Source organism: Emydura macquarii, unplaced genomic scaffold (genome assembly GCF_026122565.2).
Source record: "Emydura macquarii macquarii isolate MOO-44397 ecotype Brisbane River unplaced genomic scaffold, CSIRO-AGI_Emac_v2 contig_1483, whole genome shotgun sequence".
Lineage (NCBI taxonomy): Eukaryota > Metazoa > Chordata > Testudines > Chelidae > Emydura > Emydura macquarii.
Genome location: NW_027131620.1, coordinates 1,946,681 through 1,971,070, shown reverse-complemented (window position 1 = coordinate 1,971,070; position 24,390 = coordinate 1,946,681). Strand labels below are relative to the sequence as shown.

The 24,390-nt window shown below is 61.2% G+C and overlaps 2 protein-coding genes across 2 annotated transcripts; both read right to left on the bottom strand.

The window, feature by feature from the left end:
• Positions 1-7,179: 7,179 nt before the first annotated feature.
• FOXS1 (forkhead box S1) lies at positions 7,180-9,061 on the bottom strand. The gene has a single exon (XM_067554573.1). The coding sequence runs from the start codon at positions 9,016-9,018 to the stop codon at positions 7,471-7,473; it is 1,548 nt and encodes a 515-aa protein (XP_067410674.1). The 5' UTR covers positions 9,019-9,061; the 3' UTR covers positions 7,180-7,470.
• A 3,018-nt stretch (positions 9,062-12,079) lies between these two features.
• LOC137157280 (interferon regulatory factor 4-like) lies at positions 12,080-21,786 on the bottom strand. The gene is made up of 8 exons (XM_067554572.1): positions 21,409-21,786; positions 20,660-20,849; positions 19,780-19,886; positions 18,821-18,932; positions 17,250-17,366; positions 14,198-14,584; positions 13,299-13,417; positions 12,080-12,833 (listed from the first exon to the last, which is right to left on the bottom strand). Exons 1-8 carry the CDS (start codon positions 21,580-21,582, stop codon positions 12,693-12,695), a joined length of 1,347 nt encoding a protein of 448 aa, XP_067410673.1. The 5' UTR covers positions 21,583-21,786; the 3' UTR covers positions 12,080-12,692.
• Between the last annotated feature and the right edge of the window lie 2,604 nt (positions 21,787-24,390).

Genomic DNA, 24,390 nt, shown 5'->3' with positions numbered 1-24,390 from the left:
AGCAAGCCCGGCTGCCTCCTCCCGGCTGGGGGGCTTGAGGAAGGCAAAGGGCTGGTGCTGCTCCCACGCCCGGGTGAAGAAGGGTGATCCCCCTCAAAGCACCGGAGACGCTGGTGCCGGACTGCAGGGAGAGGAGGGCAAGGTCTGGGGCGAACCCTGACATCGCAGGCCAGGTTCCTGTGCTCAGTCAAGTGCGTTCCAACGCCCAGGGCAACGCTCGCTCTGAATCTCTGCCCCAGCCTGGCTCGCCCGCGGGGGAGCGGGCACCATCTCTGCCCCTATTCTCTGGGGGACGCTGGGAGCGCCCACAGGAGACGCAGGCTTTGCTCCGGCCCGGCCTGCCCGCAGGAGGTTGGCAGCCTGTCTCTGCCCCAGCCCTGCTGGCTGCGCTGCTTGGGTTTCGCGGCGGTTCTCCTCAGCTGTGTGATATTACAGGAACTGGAGGTCAGAAGTTCCCCGGCAGGAATGAGACACACACAGGGAACAGCTCCAAGCTGATGCGCAAAGCCCCGGCCCACCATGGGATCCGTACCAATCAGATAAGCAGCACACCCAGCCCGTACCACACACAGGCAGACAAAGCCCAGGGCCCGGCCGGTCCGCCTCAGCTTTTGGGGGTTCCTCTGCAAACTCGCTCTTCCGCCCCCACAGACCTGCAGCCCCAGCCGCGCTGGGGCCTCGCTTATCTTGCGCTGCGCGAGATTTGGGCCTAGGGAGGAAAGCTGCTGGGGCGGAGGGTGGGCGAGCACGGCAGCTGCACGTTCCCAGCCGCGGAGCTGGAACCCCTCGGCTGGGGGGAAAGGCCTGGCCTGGGTCTGTGGGAACCAGACGGCCCCTGGGCACGACTCAGCAGGGCTTGCTTCCTCCCGGGCCCCCGGGGACTGTGAGAAGGAGGGAGCTGAGGTCAGACGTTCCCTTCACAGGCAGCTTCTCAGACGCCAACGTGATCTATGGCCTAAAATATTGTTTTTCACTGGGAAAAAAAAAACCAAAAAAAAAAAACCAAACCCAAAAAACTACAAGGGAGAAAATAAAACCTGGACCCGAGTCCCGTCCCGCTCGGCTGCTGGCGAATCGCGCCCCTCGCTGCCTGTGCCCCTGGGCGCAGTCACAGGCTGGGTGGTGGTGGCTGGACTTGTTAACAAAGGGTGACGCAGCTCAGCATGCATCTGGTCTCTGAGTGACGCCAGCCCTGTCCCGTCCCCACGGGGCCGAGCGCACGTTCGCGCCGATTTCGGCTCGTCTTGGTGAGAATCTGAGGACCAGAGGGGCCGGGGCCAAACGCAGAGAAACCTCGCTCGGTTCCTCACTATTTATTCTCCGAGGCGGCCCAACGGGCCCACGGCGCTTGGCTTGTTTCCCCTGGTTCCGTTTCCTTTACCGCACGAGCAAGGAGCCGCAGGGCGGGGAGCTGGGGCCAAGGCGAGGGTGAAGCGGGTTAAGAGGGAGCCCCGCACCCTGCCCCAAACACACCCACTTCCTAGCGTTTGACACATGGGTCAACGTGCCGGCCAGCGCCGAGTCCCAGCCTGGCAGAGCCAGCCATGGGCATCGCTGGGACACAGGACCCAGCGCGGCCTGTATGGACGCGGGACGTTTGGCTCCCTGGCCTCCTCCTCTGCTTTTCCTGAAGCTCTGACACTGCCAGCAGCCCTGGCCTGGGGCTGCCACTGGACTCACTCAGCGTTGGGTCTCCTAGACTCCCCCCAATCCCCCCACGCTGGTTCTCTGTGTGTGCCTCAGCCCCCCCCCCCCCCGGCCCATCATCTGTCACCCCTCACTCCCCCACTCACTCCCCATGCTGCCTCTCTGCCCCCGTCTCTTCTTACGCTTCCTTTCTCCCCTGGCCAGTGACGCTCTCTCCTCGTCTCCCCAGGCATTTCTGCCCTGCCCCCGTGAATGGCTTATGGGGCGTTTAGGGAGGTCCCGGGCCCTGACATGGCTGGAGTTAGGACAATAGGGGGAACCAGCCTTTCTCTCCTCTGCACGTCTGTGCGGCTTAGAAAATAAGGCTTCTTGGGCTTCCCATCCCCCTGTGTCTGTCTGTCCTGCTTGCCTCCACAGACATAGCCAGGTCAGGGGAACTGATGCTGTGTTCAGCATCTCATCTGGGGCACCTGCTGCCAGAAGCTAGTGTCAGAGCAGACGCTGGATGTGGGGACAGTCCCCAGCCTGCCCGGCTAGCTGGAAAGGTCCTGGCTGTGTCGCTCGGACAGGCGTGTGAAGCAGCTGGTGACGATTCTGGGTGAGGACACGCTAATGAACGATTTCATTGTCTCCCACGGTCATGGGAAAGGGAATCATTGGTTTTGCCTGGGCAGGTACATTTTGATGCAGGGTTTCCAAGCAGCTGCTCCACACTCCTGGTAACTTCACTGCCAGCTACTCCAGGTGCTTCAGAGGGAATGAACAGACCAGGTCATCATCAAGTGATCCACCGCTCCCAGCTTCTCGCAAACGGAGGCTGGGGACACTTCAGAGCACGGTTTTGCAACCCTGCCCGTCCTGGCTAATAGCCATTGATGGACCTATCCTCCAGGAACTTAGCTAGTTCTTTTCTGAACCCTGTTATAGTCTTGGCCTTCACAACATCCTCTGGCAAGGAGTTCCACAGATTGACTGTGCGTGGTGTGACAACACATTTCCCTTTTGTTTGTTTTAAACCTGCTGCCTGTTAAGTTCATTGGGTGACCCGTAGATCTTGGGTTATGAGCAGGTGTAAATAACACGTCCTTATTTACTTTCTCCACACCAGTCATGATTTTATTGACCGCTATATCCCCACTTCGTTGGCTCTGTTCCAAGCTGAAAAGGCCCAGTCGTATTAAGCTCTCCTCATATGAAAGCTTTTCCAGACCCCCTGATCATTTTTGTTGCCCTTTTCTGTACTTTTTCCAATTGCAATCGCTCTTTTTTTGCGATGGGGTGACCAGATCTGCACGCAGGATTCAAGATGTGGGCCTACCATGGCTTTGTAGATGACTGCATGGCAAGTTACTGGGCGGCAAAGCAGGGTGTGAATGTAGAGCACACCAGCTTGCCACGCAGTAACATCCTGAGTGGACTCTGCTTAAAAAGCTGCCCTCTGGGACTTTACCGCATTGTCACACTGGCCACACATGGTAGTCCGGTGAGGCAAGCTAGTTTGCTGCAGATTCCCGCCCTTGCTGGCCACGCAGTAACTTGCCGGCTGGAGACACCTTGTGTTTGGCGAGGCTCTGATTCAAACACGTGCACAGGGGCTATTTAGTAAGACAGGAGACACTAGCCAGTGGTGCCAATGTTCATAATTTTATTGACAGTCGTGCAATGTGCTGTGGTTTTTCTCAACGCCCCAGCTCCTGGAGTCAGGTTATTACAAGAGTCTCTCAGCTTTCGTTTTAAAAGAGTAAATTTCTAGCCCTCGTGCTTCTGGAGAAAATGTACACCCTAAAGACTCAACCCCTAGAAGGCAAAGACCCCCCCCCCAGCTGTATTGTATTGTCTATTGCTATTGTATAAAATCTCTTGAGTTTTCAGTGAACCTCTGCTTCTGTTGGGCCTGGCTCCTGGCTTATGAGCGCCTGGGGGGTATGAGGATACGGCACTCCAGCTGAATAGGAGACCACCTGCTCGCGGTAGCCTGGCCCCTGTCTGGGGCTTTGCCTGGCCCCAGACTACATAAGCCAGCGGAGTGGGTGGCCCTTTCAGCACATGCATCTTTGCAAGCGGTGCTGCGTTCGCCTGGCATGTCCGGTGGGGCTGTGGCACCAGGCTGGGCGGCTCTCCCGGGGCGGTTGGCACAGTAGCAGTGAAGGACAAAGGAATTGTCCCACCATCTGCCCCTGCCCTGCAGGTGGGGGGCTCAGCCCGTGCTCTGTGGTGTGGTGTCCCCGCAAGGGAGAGGTCTGAACGCTTAGCCCCGTTTGCATTCAGGCCCAGGAGTGTTAGAGGCTCGTCCCCTCCTGCCCCGGAAAGGCACTCGGGCTGCTCTTTCCCAGCCACTGCCTGCGGGGCGGGGTTGGCTCGGAGACCCCACTCCCCTGGCCACTGGGCTGATGCCAGCTCCCCTGCCTGGTTCGCAGCAGTGTCAGCATTTCCCTGCTTGGGAGGCGAGGGACCAGTCTCAGCCCTGGGGAGCAGAGGTTCCCGCCTGGCGTCCACGCGGGGGGTGCCCTGGATAACCTCACGCCCTGCGCGCCAGTCCCTAGGGCCCGAGCTGTTCAACGTCTCTCTTGCCCACCTCATCCCACCCGGAAATCCTTGAGCCGGGGGGGCTGCTCCACTGAGGCGTCTCATCCCCGCTCGGCTTGCGCGGGGCAGCACTGGCGTTAGCGAGTGGGGGGGTAGGATGACGGCTCAGCCTTGGCATGGACTCTCCCTCAGTGCAGGCCCGTGTCCCCAGGCCCTCGCCCTCCATGCGTGGCTGGCAGCTGCACGGGGCCCGTCTGACCTGGGGCCTCAGGACAGAGCTGCAAAGAAAAGCCGGGCAGAGGCTGGGAAAGCGCGCGGTGCTGTGCCGCCGCCCTGGGGTGTAGCGGCGCTGTCGAGACATCAGCCCAGCTAGGCATGGCCAGGAAGCAGGATCAGCTCTGAGCTGCTCGCACCACCAGCCGGGATCCCTGTCTCAGCAGCAGCCCCAGAAAGGCCCAGTCTGGGGAGCAGTGGAGGGGGGGGGGAGGAAATGAGATGCAGGGGGATTAGCCCCCAGCAAACAATTCTCCAGCCCCTGGAGGACTGGGGGCTCCCTTGTCCCCCAGAAGCCCCAGGTTTTAGCTGAGGCTGGAACAACTTCCTTTTTCCCTGACTCAGCTGGCAACTCTGGTATTAGGCCTCAGCCACCCCCCCAGAACCCCTCAGATGCTGTATCCCTGCCCAGCTCCTGCCCTGCTATGTGGGACACCCGCTGAAAAGCCCTGCCCAAATCCTGCTGGGCAGCGTACATCATCTCCGGTGGAGTCACGCCGTGCCAAAGCCGTGCCGCTGAGCCGTGACTCAGATCTGTGTATCCTCACCAGTAACATCCTGGATGAGTAAAGCTGGAAGAATCCCGCAAAGCCACAATCACTTTCCCCTGCTCATGCGGCTGAGCCAGGCCAGGGGCTGCTTCGCTGCCGTGCCTCCTGGCATCCTCGCTAACTCCGCGCCTGGAAGCGCTGTGGGTGAGATCTAGGCCTTTTCGAGATGGATGCGCAGGGCCTAGCCCAGCACACTAGATATCTGAGGTGGTCTCTCCCTGCCTGGGGGGGGCCCCACAAACACGATGCAACCCCCACCCCCACCTCCTGGGAACAACTCTGCCTGCTGGAGTCCCAGGAGCCCTGCGTTCTGGCACCCACGTTCCCCACACTAAGCGCTGGCTGTTGCTCTGGGGCTCCGTTGGTGGGACGGACGTGCCCGTGTTCCCGGCAGGCTGACACAGCTGCTGGGAACACGCAGCGGATCCTGCTTGCATCAAAGGGACTGAACAAATCGGAACACGGACTTGGAGCCCGGCCCTGAGGCAGGGAGACGATTAAACCTCCCGCTGCTCCCACGGCGGAAGATGAGGTCCAGCCGTGTCCTGCCTAAGGTGCTCCTCTGGCCCCCCCACTGCACAATCCCACCCCTGTGGGGCAGGCAGGGCTGTTCTCCGGGGCACGGACACACCATGAGACTAAAGGCCAGGGAAGCTGCAGCAGAATCTCCCAAGTCCCAGCCGAGCAGCCTATCCTGTGGGCCAGGCTTCCTCCAGCTGGCTCAGCGCAGGAGGCTGCTGGAAATGCATCTGGGAACTGGGGCGCAGTCTCTCTCCTGCCGCCCCACCCCGTTGTCCTGACAACTGGAGCTCAGCTCGGGATGCAAGTTTGCAAGGGAGAGGCAGTTTCGGGACAGGTGGCAGAGGTGGGCGGGGCCCTTCCTACCCCAGCCGGCGCTCCTGCCTGGGAAGCAGGGGCAGCAGGCCGACGTGGCTCCTGCCAGCTGAAAAGTGGAAGCAGCTCCAGGAAGCAGGACCCGCTGCAGGTGCAGAGGAAGCAGCGTGCTGCCCCAGAAGCACTGGTGCCTCAGGGGCACGGCCAGGTGAGTGGCTGCAGAGATCAGCCCTTCATGGCTGAGTTCACTGTTTGATCCCAAATCCTGGTTAGCGTTTCTCTTCCTCCCCCGCCCCCTGCACTCCCTGGCGCTGCCCTGCGAGATGGGCACCTTCCTACTGCATGAAGCGGTGAAGCCCTGGGACTGGCGAGCAGCAGGTGCAGGTGCTTCCCCCGGCAGGTGACTGAATTCCTGGGCCTGGTGAGCACGTCACAAAGACCAGCCTGCTCTGCCGGTCTCTGGGAGGGGACAGCAAAGCGCGGGCTGGGCCTTGCCGGCACCTGGGACACAAGCGTCCGGGTTGCTGTTTTCCAGGGGGGGGCGTCTCTCAGCCGTGCACTGATGGGCAGGAGCCCAGGGATTTTGCATTCCTTAATCTTTGGGTGCCCAGCTTGAGACAAGTAGGCCCTCGGCCCTCTGAAAGCCAGGTCCCTGGAGCGCCACGCCGGGCAGCCGAAACCTGAGGCACCCAAATTCAGTGGCCACTTCTGGAAATGTTGGCCAAGATTTTTCCAAGTGACTAATGATTTCGGGTGCCCAACTTGAGCCACCTTGTAGGAGCCTGGGTTCCAGGAGCAGCCGAGCGCCCTCCACGCTCTGAAAACTCGGCCTCTGTGTGGCAGCTCAGGGTCGGCACCCGATGTCACCTCGTCACGCCAGAAAATCTTGGCCACGCGCCGTAGTGACTTGCCCAGAGCAAGCCCCTGGTGAGCTGGGATTTGAATCCAGCAGCTCGTGGCCTCAGACTTCACCCCCGGGAGCGCCCTGCCTGTTCGACTCTCGCTCCTTAGGAAAACCCTTCTGAGGAGCCCAGGGTGACGGTGGGGGCGTCTGCCCCGGGTTGGCAGCGAAGTGCACAAACCTGCTTACAGTACAAACCGGGGGGGGCCCGCTGATATTTCGATTTAGGGAGGATATCAGAGACCAAGGGGCTGCCTGCACCGGCCCCTGGCACCAGTGCAGAGCGGAGAACGCTGGCACAGGGGTAAGTGACCAGGCAAGGTGCAGGGCATGGGAGAATCAGGGCCCAGCAGTACCTCCTCCCCCTGCCTCTCCGGTCCCCCCTGGCCCTGGGCACGATGCTCCCGGGACCCTGAGGCAGAGACACGGAGGCAGGAAGCAGTGGGGGATGCGTTTTATTCCACTAGCCAGGACACCGCTCTGTTCAGACCCTGTCTCCCACGCATTAGTGCTAGTCTCGTGGGCTAAAAGCCCTGGCAGTGGGTGGTTCCCAAGGCGATTTCTCCTGGGACCCTGGTCCCTTTTGGCTCCGTCACCAGTGGGCAGGAAGCAGCAGGAGGGAATAACTTACAGGGGGCGTTCCTTCCTCGGAGTCAGCTCTCTGAAGGGCAGGGGGAATGGCTGAGCCATGGGCCGGGGGAGCTCTGGGGCCAGCGAGTCTGTCCTGGGCAGGGCCTCTCACTCAAAGAAGAACATGCCTGGTGTCCTGTAGAGACAGTGGGGGAGCCCCAGCTGGTAACTGTTCCCTCCTTGCAGGGAGAACGGGCTCCCGGCCCAAGACTCCTTCTGCTCCCCCTGCAGCTGGACGGCGGGTCTGAAGGGGGGAGGCTGGATGGGGGTCACGGGAGCTGCCGTCTGCGACGAGGTCAGGATGTGCTCCAGGGCCGAGTTGCACGCCCGCTCGTTCATGCAGAAGCTCAGCGCTTGCACCCGGCACTGGTAGTTCCCGCTCAAGGTGTCCGAGCCTGAGCAGCCGAAGGAGCTGAAGACGGGCAGGGTCGGCTTGATGTAGCCTTCGCCCTCGAAGGCAGGGAAGCAGGCTGGCGAGGGCTGCCTGCCGCAGGCCAGCGAGGGCTTGCTGGGCCCCAGCAGGGCTGGGAAGACTGGGGCCCCGCTCGCCTGGCTGAAGGGCTGACCCAGCCCCATGGCGGGCGGCGCAGACTCCTTCCCCTCCAGCACGCTGTCCGGAGACACGGCAGGTGCTGGCGTGTCTTGAAGCGGTTCCTTGATGTCCCTGCTCAGCTGGGGATGCGGCTGGGTCACTCGCTCCCCCGGGGCCGTGTACTGGGGCCGAGGTATCTGAATGGGGGGCTGATGCCCCCCAAAGACGGTCTCCTTCAGCTGGGGGATCTCCTGGCCCTGGGACTCCAGCAGGCGCCCCTCGAGGACAGCGTAGCAGGGCTGCTTCTCGAAGAGCTGCATTCTGGGCTCCAGCATCTCCTGGGGGTACAGACACGCCTGCCGGGGCTTCTGCAGATACTTCCGGGGGTTAAGCAGGCTGGCCTGGCCGGGCTGCTCCGGGCAATGGAGGAGGGGCTCCTTGCTGCCCGGGGCGCACTCCTTGGTACCCTCCAAGCTCAGAGCCTGCCCAGCTCCCGCCTGCCCCCCACCTGAGCTGAGCCGCTGGCCGGCGGGCGCGGGCGAGGGATGGCCGCTCTCCGTCTTGATCTCCTCGGACAAGAGGGCCACGGGCCGGGGGTTCTGCCGGGCCCGCTGCCTGGGCGGCTTCTTCCGGGCCCCCTCCGCCTCGCCCTCCGGCGCCTCCCGCAGGCCCCGCTTCCTGGTGAAGCGGCGCCGGCGGCGCAGGAAGCTGCCGTTCTCGAACATGTTGTAGCAGTCGGGGTCCAGGGTCCAGTAGTTGCCCTTGCCGGGCTTCTTGTCGTCCCGCGGCACCTTGACGAAGCACTCGTTGAGCGAGAGGTTGTGGCGGATGCTGTTCTGCCAGCCCTGCTTGTTGTCCCGGTAGAAGGCGAAGCGGCCCATGATGTAGCGGTAGATCCCGTTCAGGGTGAGCCTCTTCTCCGGGCTGCTCTGGATGGCCATAGTGATCAGGGCGATGTAACTGTAGGGGGGCTTGGTGGCCTCGCCCAGCTGGGAGGCGGCACCGCTGCCCTGGGGCGGCTCGGAGCTGGAGTACGAGGGCCCCAGGCTGTCGCAGCCTCCCTGGTCGCAGGCGGGAGGCAGGATGCGCAGAGCGGAGGCAGACATGGCATACTCCAATTGCATCCTGCCCGGACGGGGATCCCTCCTGTCCCGGCCCCTGCAAACGCCCGGCTCCGACTCCTCTGGAAAGCGTCTCCCAACTCCGTTAAAACTCGGCTGCAGCCCAGCCTCCCGCCTCTGCAAAAGGCAAAAGGGGGCGGAAAAGTCCCTCCTCTTGCCCAGAGCAGCGAGGGGGCCGCCTAGGGCGGAGCCAAGGGCAGCAGGAGCAGATCATCCATCTCCTGCTCCCTCGCAGAGGTTCCTGAGCCCCCGGGGCAGGACCCAGGCATCTGGGGAGGGAGCTCCAGCAGGCTGGCCGAGCCAGCGCACTCAGCACTGCTGGTCCCGGACGCACGGGCGGGGTGGGAGCTCGGTGCCAGGATTTCTGTCCTCTGGGGAGGCCCGGGGCACGGCGGCCGGGTTGTGCGCCCACGGGCTCTCTGGCATCCCAGTTCACGCTCCCTCTTTCGTGGGATTTTAAGGCTCTTTCACTCCCCTCGCCCCATCTTTTCTGGGGGGGGTCTCATGTCTTTTCCCCCCAACTCTCCCGGGGGTCTGCTCACCTGTGTGCCCTCCCCAGCTCTGCGCACGGGCTTTGTTTGAACATGTTTAAGGGTCAGTAACTCTCCCCCCAGCGAGGGAGCCTGGGGGAGGGAAGAGGAAGGTGGGGGGAGACTGTGGGCCTTTTCAGGGTGTCCCCTAGGGGGAGGTGGGCGGGGATGCAGAGCTGGCAGTCACCTGGCCGGTCTTTCTGAGCCCTTGCAGGGGGACGTGGTGTGCCTGGCTTTTTACTGCACACACAGGCCATGTGGCGGGCGCCATGTGCATCGCGGTGGGGGCACCCCCAGGTCCAGCTCTGCACGACGCCAGCCCCTCGCTGGGGCCACAGTGTCTTGGGGGGGGCAGACCCATTGCCCAGGGCTGGGCTTCCAGTGGCGGTGGGTGGGGGAAGCCCAGGGCAGGCGTCTGGAGAAGCACGTGAGTGGGGGCGGAAGGTCAGGCTGAGGGCGATGGCCTGGTTTTCGGTGCCTCGGGGTGGCATCCCTAGAGGCAAGGCAGGGCAGGGGAGGGGGAGGCTGCGGGTGTGGGGTAGGCAGCGTGTCACCATGCACAGGGCTGCTGGGACGGCTGGTACCCTAAGGAGCCACTTTGTCCTGGCAGGATAAATTCCTTTAGGCTCCTGGCTCCCTCTAGCGGAGACTTAGGAAGATAATACGAACACCGGGCACGTCCCCGGCTTGACGAAGGATTATTACCAGAGCAGCAGCATCACCCCCAGTTTACAGATGGGGTGGGGAAACTGAGGCACCAGGTGGTGCAGTGACTTGCCCGCAGGCAGCCAGCGGCAAAGCCAGGACCAGACCCGCAGTCGCCTGAGTCCCCAGCCTGTGCTAGACCCACTGAGCCACTCTGCCTCCCAGCCCCCTGCCTCCCCACCCTCCTCTGCCTCTCAGCAGTCAGCACCCCTCCGACAGTCTCAGCCCGGCAGGCCCAGCGGGGCCCAGCCCCGGGCACTGCCGTGGCAGGAGTCAGCGACAGCCTCGCCCCCCGCCTCTGCCAGGGAGCGGATCTCAGGGCTCGCTCTGGTGGCCACGGACTCTGGCCTTTTCCAGCATTTCCCTGCAGTCAGCCCTGCCTCCCCAGCTCCCGGCCCCAGCTCATCACCCAGCTCGGAGGCCGGGGCCGGGGCAGCCAGGGGAGAAGGGACGGGGCCGCGCTCGTGGGTCGGCTGGAGAAGGTGGGGGTGGGAGAACGGCGAGGGTGCGGGCAGGTGCCGTGGCAGCCCCGGGCGTGGGAGAGCAGGTGAGCCGAAGGGAAGGCCAACGGGCGCCGGGAGGCAGTGGGTGGCCCCGGTTTGCAGGCCGGGGACGAGGCGGCGTGTTGAGACTTGGCCTGGAACGCAGCGAGCCCGGCGAGCCACTGCCCTGCGTCCGGATCGTGCGGCAGGGCCGGGGCAAAGGCGCCTTCGCTAACCCGGGCGAGTCGCAGCTCCCCTGAAGGGCACGAGCACTCCCAGCCAGAGCCAGGCGCCCGCAGACCCTCCCACGGAGCGCGGCTCACTCTGGACAGGAGGAGGGCAGGACAGAGCTGGGACAGGAGGGGGGGCCGCTCCTCCCCCCCCACCAGAAAGTTTCTCAAGGCCCTCGGCAGGGAGGAGGAGGGCGGCCCCTTCTCCGTGACCCTCCGCTCTCCGATTCACACGCTGGCCGCCGCAAGCCACAGGCATCTGCTGAGGCGAAGCCAAGCATGCCTCCCACGCTGCACACGGGCCAGAGATGCGCTCCCGGCCTGGAGCTCTGGGCCCCCCTCTGCGCCCCTCTCGGCCAGGCCAAGAACAAAGCTGAAATACGCTGGGGGGAGGCAGCGCCGCTGGCATGTCTGGGGACTGCAGCAGCGCCTCGGAGACGCTCCCTGCTCTCTGCAGGGCCTGCCCTTTCCTGGGCAGAGGAGTCGGTGCAGCTGGCTCGGCCCGGGAACGAGACTGCTCCCATTTTCAAAGCACGCTGCAAACCGTGTCCCATCAGCCCGGTGACTGGGGAGGCATTCCTGCCCCACGTTACAGATGGAGAAACTGAGGCAGTCACTGCCAGAACTGGGGTTAGATCTCAGGAATTCATGCTCCCAGGCGCAATCCATAGCCCACGCCACCTCCTGCCAGCCTCTCGCCACGGAGGACGGGGCCATCAGAGGAGCTGGGCACTGCAGAGCACCCAACCGGGCACCAGACAGCTCAGCTAATTTCTTCAGGCGTGTCCCCAAGCAGAGCCCTGGGCCGCCCCGGCCTTTATCCCAGGAGCCTGGCAGAGGCAGGACAGAGAGCGGGCTCAGCTCCCAGCCGGGAGAGCCAGACCTGTGAATCCCCAGGGGACTGATCCTTTGCTTTACCCTCTCCACAGCCACACCTGCCTGCTCTCCGCTAGATGGCAGCTGCGGCGCAGGGAACCCACATTTCTAGAGGCCAGCCGAGCGGCCAGCGCCAACTCCCCGGTGCTCCACAGCCGCTCTGGGCTGAACTCACCTTCCCCTCCGCACCAACAGCCGGGCGCAGGCGAGGGGGAAGGGAGAGACGTTTCACTGCCCCCGTTACCGATACGTCTTTAATATCCGCCACTGCTCTGAACCCACTGTCACGCGCTGAGCTCTGTGCTACTGCCACGGGCCCGGTTCTGAAGGGCAGGTTTCTCGGCTCCCAGAAACAACCGTCACCCTGCTGCAGCCAGAGAAATAAAACCACAGCTGCCAGGGTGGAAAACAATCAACGTTTTTTAACCCCGTCTCCTGTATAAATGTACCCACCCCTGCCCCAAATCCCGGGTCATAGTCCAGTACAGCAACGTCACATCTCTCCTGCCACCTGTCAGTCTGGGATGACATCCCCAGGCCTTCATCTCCGTATAAAGATCACGCTGCCCTCTACAGAGTGGCTGATTCAACGAGTTCTACAGAGCCGATTCCGGGATTATCCCTGCAGATCCATCCCAAGCTCTGTTCCTTACGTGCAGTGGCTGGCTGGGTCCCTCCACGGTGTGTTACGCACGCATACTCCAGGGTTACAGGGATTCCATTAGAGGCAGGGCTAACTCAGAAGACGCTAGCTGTGTGTGTTCAGGGTGGGCACATTCTTTTCCATGCTAGACACGCTCACATGGGAGTGGGTTCAAGGCAGCTCGCTGGCTCCGGCTTGCTCTCCGGGGCGCTCAGGGCTGGCACAGCTGTTTCAGGATCTGGGTGATGTGGCAGGAAGCATCAGCGGCGTACGGCTGCGAGGAGCTGCGCTGCGACTGCGGCCCCATGCGCTGGGCATGGAGGAAGAGCTCCCGCGCGAACACTGGCTCAACCTGCAATGCAACAGAGCATCCTGGGTCACCTCTCTCACGCCCCGGCACTGCCCGGGCCTGTCTCTCTCTAGCACCCTCCATCAGCTCCTGGGTGCGCAGCAGAAGGTGTGCCAGGGTCTAGGAAACCGCGGAGCGGCTGGGGCTCAGCCTTCCTCTCCGACGGGCCAACACGCCTGCGGCAGCCCCCGTCAGCGCTGCCGTGCGCCTGCTGCCAGGCCCTGCTTTGTTCCGGGGCTCAGCAGCACGGTTTACAACCCGCTCGGCACAGGCCGCTTGGGAGACAGCCAGGGAGACTTTGTCAGTAATGAACCGAAAAGAGGGAAGAGAGAGGGAGCCGGAAGGAAAGGCGAACTGGCAGCCCATGTTCCTCCCCAGCCCTGAGTTCACAGGGGCCGCGTGACAGACCCTGGACTAACAGCTGGCCAGGTCCAGCAGAGCCCCCTCTGCCTGCCCCCGGATACTCACGTGGGCCATGATGAGCTTCTGAAAGTTCTGGGCTGGGGTGGGGGGATACTCCTCTCCGAAGCACAGGCGGATCTGGTACTGGGGCGCGGGCTCCCCACGGCTCAGGTAGCTCCGGAGTTCTGAAACCCACGAGCATGGCCAGCCGTGACTGGGAGCGCTCTCAAGAGACTGACACACACAGCCGGGGCTGGACAGACCCTGCCCAGAGGGCTGCTGGAGACACGACAATCTAAAGGGTCTCCACCGGGGAGGACCCTGCAGGGCCACGGGGATCCTGGGGCGCAGCGAGATTTCACTGGGCCGTGCACAGTCCGTGCGGGGAGGGTCTGAATCTCTTGGAGGGAGGAAGAGAGCAGTGTGGGTGGCACTCGTGCCATGCCTCCCCCTGGGCAGTGGAGCCAGGGGTCTCCTTACAGCTCCCAAGTGGGGGTCTCGGCTGAAAGAAGCCCATGGGTCTTACTGGTTCATACTGGTTTGACCTCCCAGGGTGACGTGGCTGTCACTACAGTGCGTGGTAAGGCCACGCAGCACGCCACGGGCCCAGCACAGAGAGCGCACGCCTGCTCCTAAAACACAGGCTCTTAGCGCTGGAGCCCCAGGAGAATCTCCGCTAGCCGCTAGCAGTACAGGGCCTATAGCGCACAGCTGAGCGGTTCTGATTGAGGGGAGCAGGGCACAGACACTCCAGCCGGTTCATTCCCATAGTCTTCTTTGCTCAGTAACGCACTCGGGCACGAGGGACTCCGCGGCCCTGGTCGCTGGGGCAAAGAGCATGTGCCCAGGGGCTAAGGCAGGACGCTGGCTGTGTGCTGCTCTCCTCCCTTTGCCCCGTGTCCCGGCCGCCCCAAGCCTCCACCGACACCGAGCTGGCCCCTGGGGCAGGCTGAACGGGCACTTACGCTGCAGAAACTCCTGGGTGTCCAGGAGCTTGTAGGTTTTCTCCCTCTCCAGCTTGTTGGGCCGGTCGTTGTGAGGCGCCATGGGCCCGTTCCAGTACACCCTGCCCTGGCACTGGCGCTTCATGAAGACCCCTTCGGGGGCCACCCAGAGGAGGACGCCCCGGTCCAGGTGGGGGAGAAGCCGTTCCAAGACGTCCGTCACCCTGCTGTCGCCGGTCAGCGCGCGCGGGGAGGGGAACTGGATCTGCTCCATGGAGGACGGGCCGTAGAGCCGCTCGTTGTCAGCTGGCACCAGGCGGTAGGTGATGCGGCAGCCCTCGGCGGTGTGGGTGGTGAACTCCTTCACCAGCACGTCGCAGTAGTAGAGGCGGACGTGCAGCCAGCAGTCTGGGCAGGAGAGGGAAGAGGGGTCAGGAAGTGGAGAAGCTCCCAGCTCGCTGGGAAATTGAGTCAGGGACAATGGATGAAATCTGGGGGTTGGTGGGTCACAGATGCTCAATCACGGCCAGACAGAGCCCAGCCACCTCCCCCCAGCTCTCCTAGGGAACCACCTGGATGCAGCTGGAAGGCGGCCCAGCGCTGTCGGGCTCTAGCGGCTAGTTATCCCCCTGCTCCAGTGCCGCCTGCAGGAATGAACTTCACCAGCCCAGCGTGTTGTGTGAAGAACTTAAGAACGGCCAGGCTGGGTCAGACCAATGGTCCACCTAGCCCAGCGTCCTGTCTGCTGACAGTGGCCAATGCCAAGTGCTTCGGAGAGGATGAACAGAACAGGTCATCATCAAGTGAGCCATCCCCCGGCCCATTCCCAGCTTCTGGCAAACAGAGGCTAGGCACACTTCAGAGCATGGTTTTGCATCGCTGCCCATCCTGGCTAATATCCTCCATGAACTTACCTAGTTCTTTTTTTAACCCTTTTTTGAACCCCCTAGTTGGAACCCTCCTTCCAGGTGATGTCCTGGTCTCCTCTCCCACTGAGAATATCTCGCCAGGGGAGGGAACTCCAGTTATTCGGAAGAGACAGGTAACAGTAACGGGGGACTCGATCATTAGAAACAGAGATAGCTGGGTTTGTGATGACCGGGAGAGCCACATGGTGACTTGCCTGCCGGGTGCAAAGGTTGCAGATCTCTTAAGATATCTAGACAGACTTATGTGTAATGCTGGGGAGGAGCCAGTGATTGTGGTATATGTAGGTACCAATGACATAGGGAAGGTAGGAGAGAGGTCCTAAGTTAGGGTGCTAGGTAAGAGATTGAAGTCCTGGACCTCCATGGTAGCATTCTCTGAAATGCTTCCGGTTCCACGCACAGGGCCAGTTAGACAGGCAGAACTGCAGGGGCTCAATGTGTGGCTGAGACAATGGTTCAGGGAGAAGGGATTTAGACTGATGAGGAACTGGGGAACCTTTTGGGAAAGGGGGAGCCTGTACAGGAAGGATGGGCTCTCAAATGGAACCGGATTGCTGGCACGTAACATTAAAAAGTTTGTAGAGCAGTTTGTAAACGAAGAGCTGGGGGAAAGCCGACAGGAGCACGTGGTTCGGACAGAGTCACTCTTAGGGGAGGATCTATTCATGGAGTTTCTCTATATCCTAGTGAGGAGAGGATGGGCAGGATCTGACGAGAAACAGTCAAATGCAAACGACTCCCAGTCAATTACGTCACATAACGGCAGCCAGCTAAAAAGTGACCATTTTTTAAAGTGCTTCTATACAAACGCTAGACGTCTAAATACTAAGATGGGTCAACGTGAGTGCCTCGTATTAAATGAAGATATCGATATAACAGGCATCACAGACACTTGATGGAGTGAGGCTAATCAATGGGACGCAGTAATACCAGGGTACAAAATCTATCGGAAGGACAGCATAGGTTGTACTGCTGGGGGAGTGGCCCTATACGTGAAAGGAAGCGTAGAGTCAAACGAAGGAAAAGTCTTACAAGAATCAAACTGTGCCATAGAATCTCTCTGGACAGAAACTCATGCTTGACTAATACGGATATAGCAGGAGGGGAGGGATTTACTCCCGCCCACCTGCCCAGGCTGGTGAGAGTGACTGTGAAATGCTCAGGGACATGAGAGAGGCTAAGCAAATTAAAGGATTTCAACTATCCCCATGTCGACGGGGTACATGTCAGGACGGATGCAGAGAGAAAGTTTCTGGCCACCTGAAATGGTGGCATCCTGGAGCAGCTCGGCCTGGAGCCCCCACGAGGAGAGGCAGTTCATGTTATGAAGAGCCGGGGCCAGGCGCTCATCTGAGCTGGGTGTCGCTCCTGGAGGGCAGTTTGCGGCAGTGGAGGGTTGAGCCTGGGAAGCGCCGGCCAGCTCCCTAGCGTGAGGCCGTGTGGCGTGGTGAGGAGGAGGGATGTCAGCGCCGGGGCCAGCCCTTCCCAGACGTGGGCCAGGCCCGGGAGCTCGGGCACCAGTAGCTGGAACGGCGAGCACCTGGCATTGTGAGGGGGAAGTCCCTTGGCAGGAAACCAGGCCAGGCCCAGCTCGTCCCGGATCAGAACGCCCCAGTGAGGTGCCACACTGAAGGCAAAGGCAGGCAGCGTAGGATTTACGCCCCCTTCCGGCAGATTCTGGCCTGCTGGGGGGGGCCATTTTGTAAGGTAGAGCAGCGCCACTGGTGCTCAGTGGTTGTGTGTGTGTGTGGGGGGTGAAAACGAAGGGCAAACCCCTAATTCCCTCGGAAGGGAGAGGACGCCAGGGGTCAGCCCTTGGTCTCATGTCCATGCCGGAGCCCTGGGAGGTGCTGCGCATCTCCGCAGCCAGTCCCGGGGTCACACTGGCAGATCCCAGCAGAACCTCAGCCCCCAAACTGCAGGAGGGACCTTCAGGCACCGGCGGCCTGGAGACCCTGGCACCAAAACCCCCCCGGCAGGTGACATTCCGGCCTCACTGAAGTCGATGTCAAAAATCCCAATGACGCCAATAGGGGCCTGGTCTCTCTGCCGCCGTGCAAGAGAGCTGCCAGTGCCCTGGGTGGGCGAGGGGGCAATCCTGGGCTGCTCCCCCCTGAGGGGGGGTACGCCTTCCATTCCTCTACCTGAGTTGTATTCCTCAGTGTGGACGTCACTGGGGCTGGGGTCCCGCGGCGGCGGGCTCTGAAGAAAGCGAGTTGGTGTTGAGCTCCAGCCACAGAAAACCCCTTTCACCTGATACCCTGGGAACAAAGCAGAACGAGAGCTTGCAAAGTCATCCGGAGTTACCCACTGTCAGAAACACGTCCGGGCGCTCACCGTCCAAGTGCCTCCTTCAGCTCGCGAGAGATGGGGATTTTCTCATGTGTCTAGCTGCCCAGGCTAACCTTTCCCCAGGGACGGGGGCAGAGTGAGCGGGAGAGCTCCCCTCTGGCAGTGTGGGTGCCCTATAGGAACAGCCGTCTGGGAAGCGGCACAGAAGCCAGTGGTCAGAATGGCCCATGTTTCCATAGACTCATGGCACATTTCTTCCACCCCTTCTGCACTTTCTTCAGCTACGTATGTTCCCCTGAGATCTACACAGCGTAACGTGCATCAGGGAGGGTCTGTCTGGATACACCTGGAACATCTGCCTGCAGTGGAGAGGATAATGATGGCTCCCACAGGCAGCTGAAGGAGAATAACAATAGAAAATGTTGTGCCCTTCATCCCGGGAGCTCAAAGCACGTGCCAAACAGGGACGGATCAGGGCCCCAAGTGCCCCGTTGGTATGTATCGTTGCACTCATCATAGGGAGGAGCGGAATGAGGCACCAAGAGGCTAAGTAACTTGGCCACAGTCAAACAGTGAGTTAGTGGCAGAGGTGGGGAAAAGAACCCAGGGGTCCGGTTGGTGCTATTGAACGCTACACTCCCCCAGCAGTGTCCTGAAAGGCAGCCCTAGACCCAGCCAGGCGGACAGACCTTTGCCAGCTGCTCAGCAAACTCTTTAAAACCCTGGGAAGTAAAATGATCAGAAGCAGGTTTCCAGGGTCTGACAAAGATGCTGCTTAATGCATCGTGATTCTGCGGCTATCCACTGCAGAGCAGCCTGGTCCTAGGCCAGCTTATGGCAGTGAGCTATGCCCTGCATACACCGCCTAAATCATGCAGCGCAGCCCGGGGCCCGGGCTTTGGCAAAGCATTCCCCAGAATGGGCCGTAACTAATCACCCGTCAGTGCAGGGAAGGAGTGCATGATTCTTTCCCAGGCTGCTGACAGGAGGTATTGAGTAAAGTGAGCCGAGTTAGCGCGGAGCTGGGGCATCATTTGTCAGCGTAGCCTGAGTCCTGGCTGCAATCTAGTTACCAGCGATGGGCAGAGCGACAGCGGTTTCAGACCCGGATCCAAAGTTCAGGGTATTTGGATCTCAGGGGCTGGTTACGGGACTCACGCAATTAAAGGGAACGCAGAGAAAGAGCAGGGGATTCCTGTGATCATCGTGATGGCATCAGAACAGCCACCCCAAAGCCTGGGGGAGTTTGGGTCCAGCCCCTGCTTTGAGGCTCAGGACCCATCAGTGATCGGAAGCAACGAGGGGCTGAACACGAAACGGGTGAAACTAATCGTAAAGAAATGAAAAATGAGGTCTTGAGCAGCTGCTCTTTTGGGTAACGGTAAGGAGCTCAGAGGCTGGGCATGGACGGGCCCCTCCTTACCCCGCTCTGCCGGATGGCTTGGCAAGTGGGAGACCAGAGGGACTGGAGCAGTCTGGCAGGTCTCCATCAGCTCCTTCTTCCCATCCTCTTCCAAACCCGAGGACACGCTGGCCTGGGAGGAAGAGAACAGAAGCCATGAGAAGAGGAAGAAGGGAGGAGCAGAGCAAAGACCTGGGAACCAAGTCACCTGAATTCCATTTCCAGCTCGGACACTGACTTGCTCTCTGGACAAATCACTTCCCTGCTCTCTGTGCCTCAGTTTCCCATGCATAAAATCAGTACAGTCCTTGCCTAGCTCAGAGCGGTGCTGCAGGGCTGAGGCAGCTGGGTGTTTGTAAAGCTCTTTGAGATCCTTGGATAAAGGGCACTAGGAAGGTACAACGTATCATGGAACAAAAGTAGCCAGAGACCTGAGTGGGACACCTGCAAAATGGCAAGTCTTGTTATCAAACCTGCAACCCAAGATCCCTGGGGCACGTGGACAATACTGAAGAAAGACTGCTGGAAAACCTGAGCCGAACCGTTCTTGAGGGGATGCTCTGAGTCTGAGAAGCATTAATCGCTGACGTGCGTCTCGCCAGGTACAATAGGAGCCATGCACCTGGAACTTCTACCCAGTCCTTTGTTCCTGTGGACGCTAGGATAACGCTAGCGGAGACATGGATGGGTGAAACGGGTCCCAGTAGGATAGGAATGAATAGCATAGACTAGAATTGGATCGGATTGAACTGGGATAGAATCAGGCAGCATAAGATCAGGGGAATCAGGACAGAAGCAGATGAGACAAGACTGAACAGAACAGGACTGGATAAAGAGGGAGAAGATGGGGCTGACCAGTGAACAGGACCAAAACCAGTAACAAAGGCCAAGGAGGCGCGCACACAACTGGGGCAGGCCAGTCAGGAGGAGGAAAGAGGACTGGAAGGTCCATGCCCATGATAACCTCAATCCACTCCCACCTTGTCTGGCTTGCAGTTAACGGGGCCCATCTCCGTGGGCACGGGGGCTTGGAGCTGGCTCAACTGCTGTTCTTCAGGGACAGAGGACTCCAGGCTGCCTTCCTTCTCTGCAGGGACAAGGTAAAAACCTGTTACTCTCCGGAGAGCAACAGAGCAGATCCAGCCCCTCCAGCTGCTGTGAGAATAGCCGCTCTCGCTGGATCTTTGCCCAGAAAATTGCAGCACCACTGTTTGGGAAGGAAATTAAGCCCAGCCCTTCCCCCATTCCAATCCACCTCCACTGAGCCCCAAAAAGCTGAGAGAGGAAGCTGCCTTCAGTGTGAACATACTTTGTCTGCTAAGGGCTTGGCATTGCTGGGTGTGCTTTCCCTTCTAGCCTTGACCCGCTCCGTCTTCCCAAAGCCAGCTTCAGCGCTGCGGAGCTCCGGGAAGAGCCGGGCTTTATAATCGGGACACGTTTCCTCTGCCAACCTCACCCACCCACCCACACGGTGATGGGGAGCGTTTGCTGCCGGAGGTTGTTTCCTTCAAACATGGCCCTGCCCCAGCCTGGCATGCGGGGGCCCTGCCTAACTCCTGTGTGGTGCTGGGATAACGGCATTTGGAGTTTAACACTTCCTCTCCCTCCGACCCAGACTTGGGAGCTCTCTGCAAAGCAGGTCACAGAGTCCAGTCCTGGTCAGACTGTACTTACGAATTCCCCTAGGGCAGGCTGGGCCGACCGAGGAGGGTGATTTGGCAAGCACCAGCACAGGGAAGAGCGGCTCTAGGCTGGGCGATGTTTGTGAAATAGGAGGATTGGGAAACGCTTCCCGTAAAGGAACAACCAACTGAGGCTCCACCTACAGAACTCCCTGCGGAAGTGCCAGGCACTCCATACCGTGGTCTCTGGCTCCCTCCGACACGATCTGGTACACTTTGTAAGGCTCTGAGATGTCCAGCTGGCTTCTTTCAGGGACCTCCTGGAAGTCGGTGCTTTTGTTTAAGGCGCACCGGAGGCGTGTTTTCCAGGTGGAGGGGTCTGCCTTGTCCGTTCCTTCCTGGTACTTCCCTTTGTAGACAGCCCAGGCCTGCAACAGCAAGGAAACAGGCAACAGCTGCCCAGCACTTGGCCCCTGGACACATGCGGCGCTGCCCCAGGGAAAGCTCTCTCGAGAGTCCTCTGGGAAGGACAATGGCCAGCAGGCCACAGCTCAGCACGTGCCTAGTTTAGCCCAGGTGGCTACTGGCAGGCAGACACAGGCTTAGAGAGACGGGCACCCGCACCTGGTATGGCTCAGGCCTGGGCGGCTGCTGGTGATGCTGTAGATCAAGGTGCGGCTGGCCAGAGACAGGGGTGAGGGCGGAGGGCAGCGGCGGCCGGGAGGAAGGGGCAGAGGGGAGCAGGGTGGGTGTGCTGGAAGGGACGGGTCGGGACGGGAAGGAGAACGGGAGCTGGCTGCAGAAATGTCTCAGGCTGAGATTGAGCCCGGCCCAGCCCCAGGAGCTGGGGGCTCGCCGGGCTCCGGTCTCTCCCCAGCGGGAGGAGTTCGAAGGGCTGGATCCGCAGCGAGCCCCCGGGCCCAGGGCAGAGTCCGGCTCCGCTTGGCTGGGTCCTGCCCCGCGGGCCCCCCCCGGTGCGCTCAGTACCTTGAAGAGCGCCGCGTCCTCCTGCTGCCGGTAGTCCTGCTTGGCGGCGTGTTTCCAGGGGATGCGGAAGAGGGTTTTCTCGCGGTTCTCCCAGCGCAGCCCCGGGTACCGGCCGCTGTCGATCTGGGCGATGATCCATTCCTTCAGCCGCATGTGGGCCCCCGGCTCGGCCATGTGCGCTGCCCCGGGACGCCCCAGCGCCTCCCCCTGGACTCGCGGTGTCCCGAGCGCGCCTGGCCCGGGCCCCTGCGCCCCGCTGCGCGCCCGCTGCGCCCCGCGCGGCTCCCTAAAGCCCCCGGCCTGGGAACTTCACCTTCGAGCCTCCCCGGATCTCCCCGCCAGCCGGACCCCCCTGGGTCGCTCGGCTCGGCCCGGCCCGGCCCGGTCCGGCCCTGCCCGCTGGCTCAAGCCCTCTGCGGGCGCGCAGCGAGGAGCGGAGCCGGCCGGGCGCGGGGTGCAGCGTCCCCGAGGCGCGGGCAGCACCTGCGCCCCGGACCGTGCTGGGGCAGGGCCGGGAGAAAGGAAAGCGAAAGAGCGGCCGCCGCGGCGTTTTCACTTTCCCTCTGCCGCGGCGGCTGGTTTCAGTTTTGCGGAAAAGGGAGAAAGGGCCGGGCGCCAGCCCCACTGCCCAGGGAACCGGGCCGCCCCCGGGCCTCCAGCGCCCGGCTTTGCCGGGGCCATGGAACAGGGACCGCCCTCCCTTGTTCTACCCCCGTCAGCATGGGGCTGGGACAAGCAAAACCCGCGGGTCAGGGCCTGTGGTACAGCGTCCCACCGCCTCAGACTGGTCCTGCCTGTGCGGGTGGGAGCAGGGCAGGGGTAAAAACCCCTGATCCTTAGGACAGAGCAGCCCAAGTTCTGGTCCAGGGATGTCTGTCTGTCTGTCTGTCCGTCCCAGCGCTTCACAACCTTCAGCCTTCTCCTTGAGACGCTATGGCCCATTCAGTCCTCGAGCAGCGCCACTGCCACTCCGTGCTGGTGCCCCCGGTGCTTTGCATGCGGTGGACACGGTCCCACAGACATTTGTCTGAGCCCACCCCGGGCATTGGGCACAGCCAGGGATAGGGTGTACCAGCCCCATGCTGCAGCAGGGAAACAAGGGCTTAATTCCAGCAGGGCCTGGCCTGGAACCTGTTCCCGCTGTTGGGTGAGAGAGCTTTCAGCTGGGCCCCGGGGAGGTGAGCATTTAACCAGGAAGAGGCTGGAAGTGGGGGAAGCGTTTGCTTAGTGGGGAAGGGACTGGCTTCTTCCTCCCCCTGCTCCCAGCCTAGGGAGGAACAAAGCTGGGGACCCAGACTGCCCAAGGACTGGACTCCCCCTGGAGAGGCTGCAGGTAAGCGGCTCGGTCTCGGGTTCTGTTTGTCAGAGAGGCTGGAAGGAGCCTGCTGGGGTGGCCGGTTGCACTGACTCAGGGCCCGGGGTTGTCCTTTTCCTTGGGGTTTTCGTTCTGTCCTTAGTGGGGAGCCAGTTGCTGCTGCTCCAGGGAGCCCTGCTCCAGCCCCCGGCCTGGCACGTTTCGGGCACCACCAGCAGCCGAGAGGCAAAGGTTCCCTTGTTATCCCATTATCGCCCAGTGGGGAAATGCCATCACTCATCTCTGCCTGTGCCTAGCTCGGCTGGTTTTAGCTTTGAGTAAGAGAAAGTAGGCTGAGGGAAGGTGTGGGTCTCCTGAAACCAGCCAGCTCGTTGCAATGGAAATCACTGAAATGAATAAGCCCTGGCACACCCAGGCTGACTGACTCTTGTGTTCCCCATCTGTCCCCATGTGACACAGCCTCTAGGGCTCTCTTTGCCTTGCTCTGGGGGTGTGATAGAGACCGTGGGGTTCTGGAGACACTGAGACCTGCCCGGCCTGCTCTCTGGGGACCCCTTTACATAGCTACATGTGCTAATTGGGCTTGGGTTAGCAATGGGCCTCCCACGCTGGTTGACTGGGTCAGCAAACCATTTGTTATAGGGGCAGGACTGAGCCTGCCCCCCTGCAGTGTGAAGGGACAAGGACTGTGCACAAAGCGAGACCCGCCCCTGACTTCAGTGGGCTTCGGATCAGGGCTTTGGTGCCTCTTTGAAACAGCTGTAACTCTGTAACAGGCCGGCTTGCCCCTTTAAGTGCCAAGGGGCCAAGGGCTCGCCCTGCCTGGGCCATGGTTAGCTGCCTCCCAGCCTAAGGGAGGGAGCCTTCTCCAGGGTCATGTGACAGCCTGATAAGAACTCAGTGTGGTGGGGGCGGGACCCCAAGAGAGCAAGTTTCTCTCCTGTGAGAGGGATGGCAGCTGGGAGGCAGTGCCCTGTGCCAGAACAGAGACTTCCCGGGAGCCGGGATGGGAGCCGGCCCTTGCAGGGGGAAGAACTTGGTGTTGCTTTGGACTCTTCGTTACGTGGAAGGGGTTAAGTTTTAGTTAGTGACAAGGCTGGATGGCACCAAATCCAGCCTGCGTGGGCAGGGCTAAAGGGAGCCACCTTGGAGGGGAATACCGAGGCAGGGGGCGCCTGCACGACGACGCAGGCGTGCCCTAGGACACACGGGATGTTCTTCTGGAGCGCTTGCAACCTGTCTGACGAGCTGGAGTGTTTCCGCTCTGCATTGTACAAGGGACACAGCTGAGCCTGAGTCAATCCCACCGAGAGCTGGCTGCAGCCTCCCTGCCAGCGCCGGCTCCGGCACCCCGTTCAGCAGTGCCCGGGGAGCTTTGCCGTTGGTTTCAATGGGAATGGGAGCAGGCTCAAGACTGCCGGTGAACCTGGGGGCAGAACTGAGCCTGAAGGATTTACTGAAGGGTTTGCCCAGCCACAAGGCAGCTGCGCTGCAAATAGCCCAGGCCAGAATGGGTCAAAACTCTTATAATTCACAGAAATAGGGCAACAGGAAAAGCTACTAATGTGGAATCCCTCCCTCCTTGGTCTGGCATCTCGGTGGTTGTGTATGTAGATTGCAAGCTGCTTGGGGCAGGGTCTTGGCTGGATGCCGTGACATGCCTAGCA

Coding starts and splice junctions, on each gene's coding strand:
- FOXS1 (XM_067554573.1), bottom strand. CDS start 9,018: ATGCAATTGGAGTATGCCATGTCTGCCTCCGCTCTGCGCATCCTGCCT.
- LOC137157280 (XM_067554572.1), bottom strand. CDS start 21,582: ATGGCCGAGCCGGGGGCCCACATGCGGCTGAAGGAATGGATCATCGCC. Junction 20,850..21,408: donor AGGACGCGGCGCTCTTCAAG/GTACTGAGCGCA, acceptor TTGCTGTTGCAG/GCCTGGGCTGTCTACAAAGG. Junction 18,933..19,779: donor TTAACTGCAAGCCAGACAAG/GTGGGAGTGGAT, acceptor TCTTCCTCCCAG/GCCAGCGTGTCCTCGGGTTT.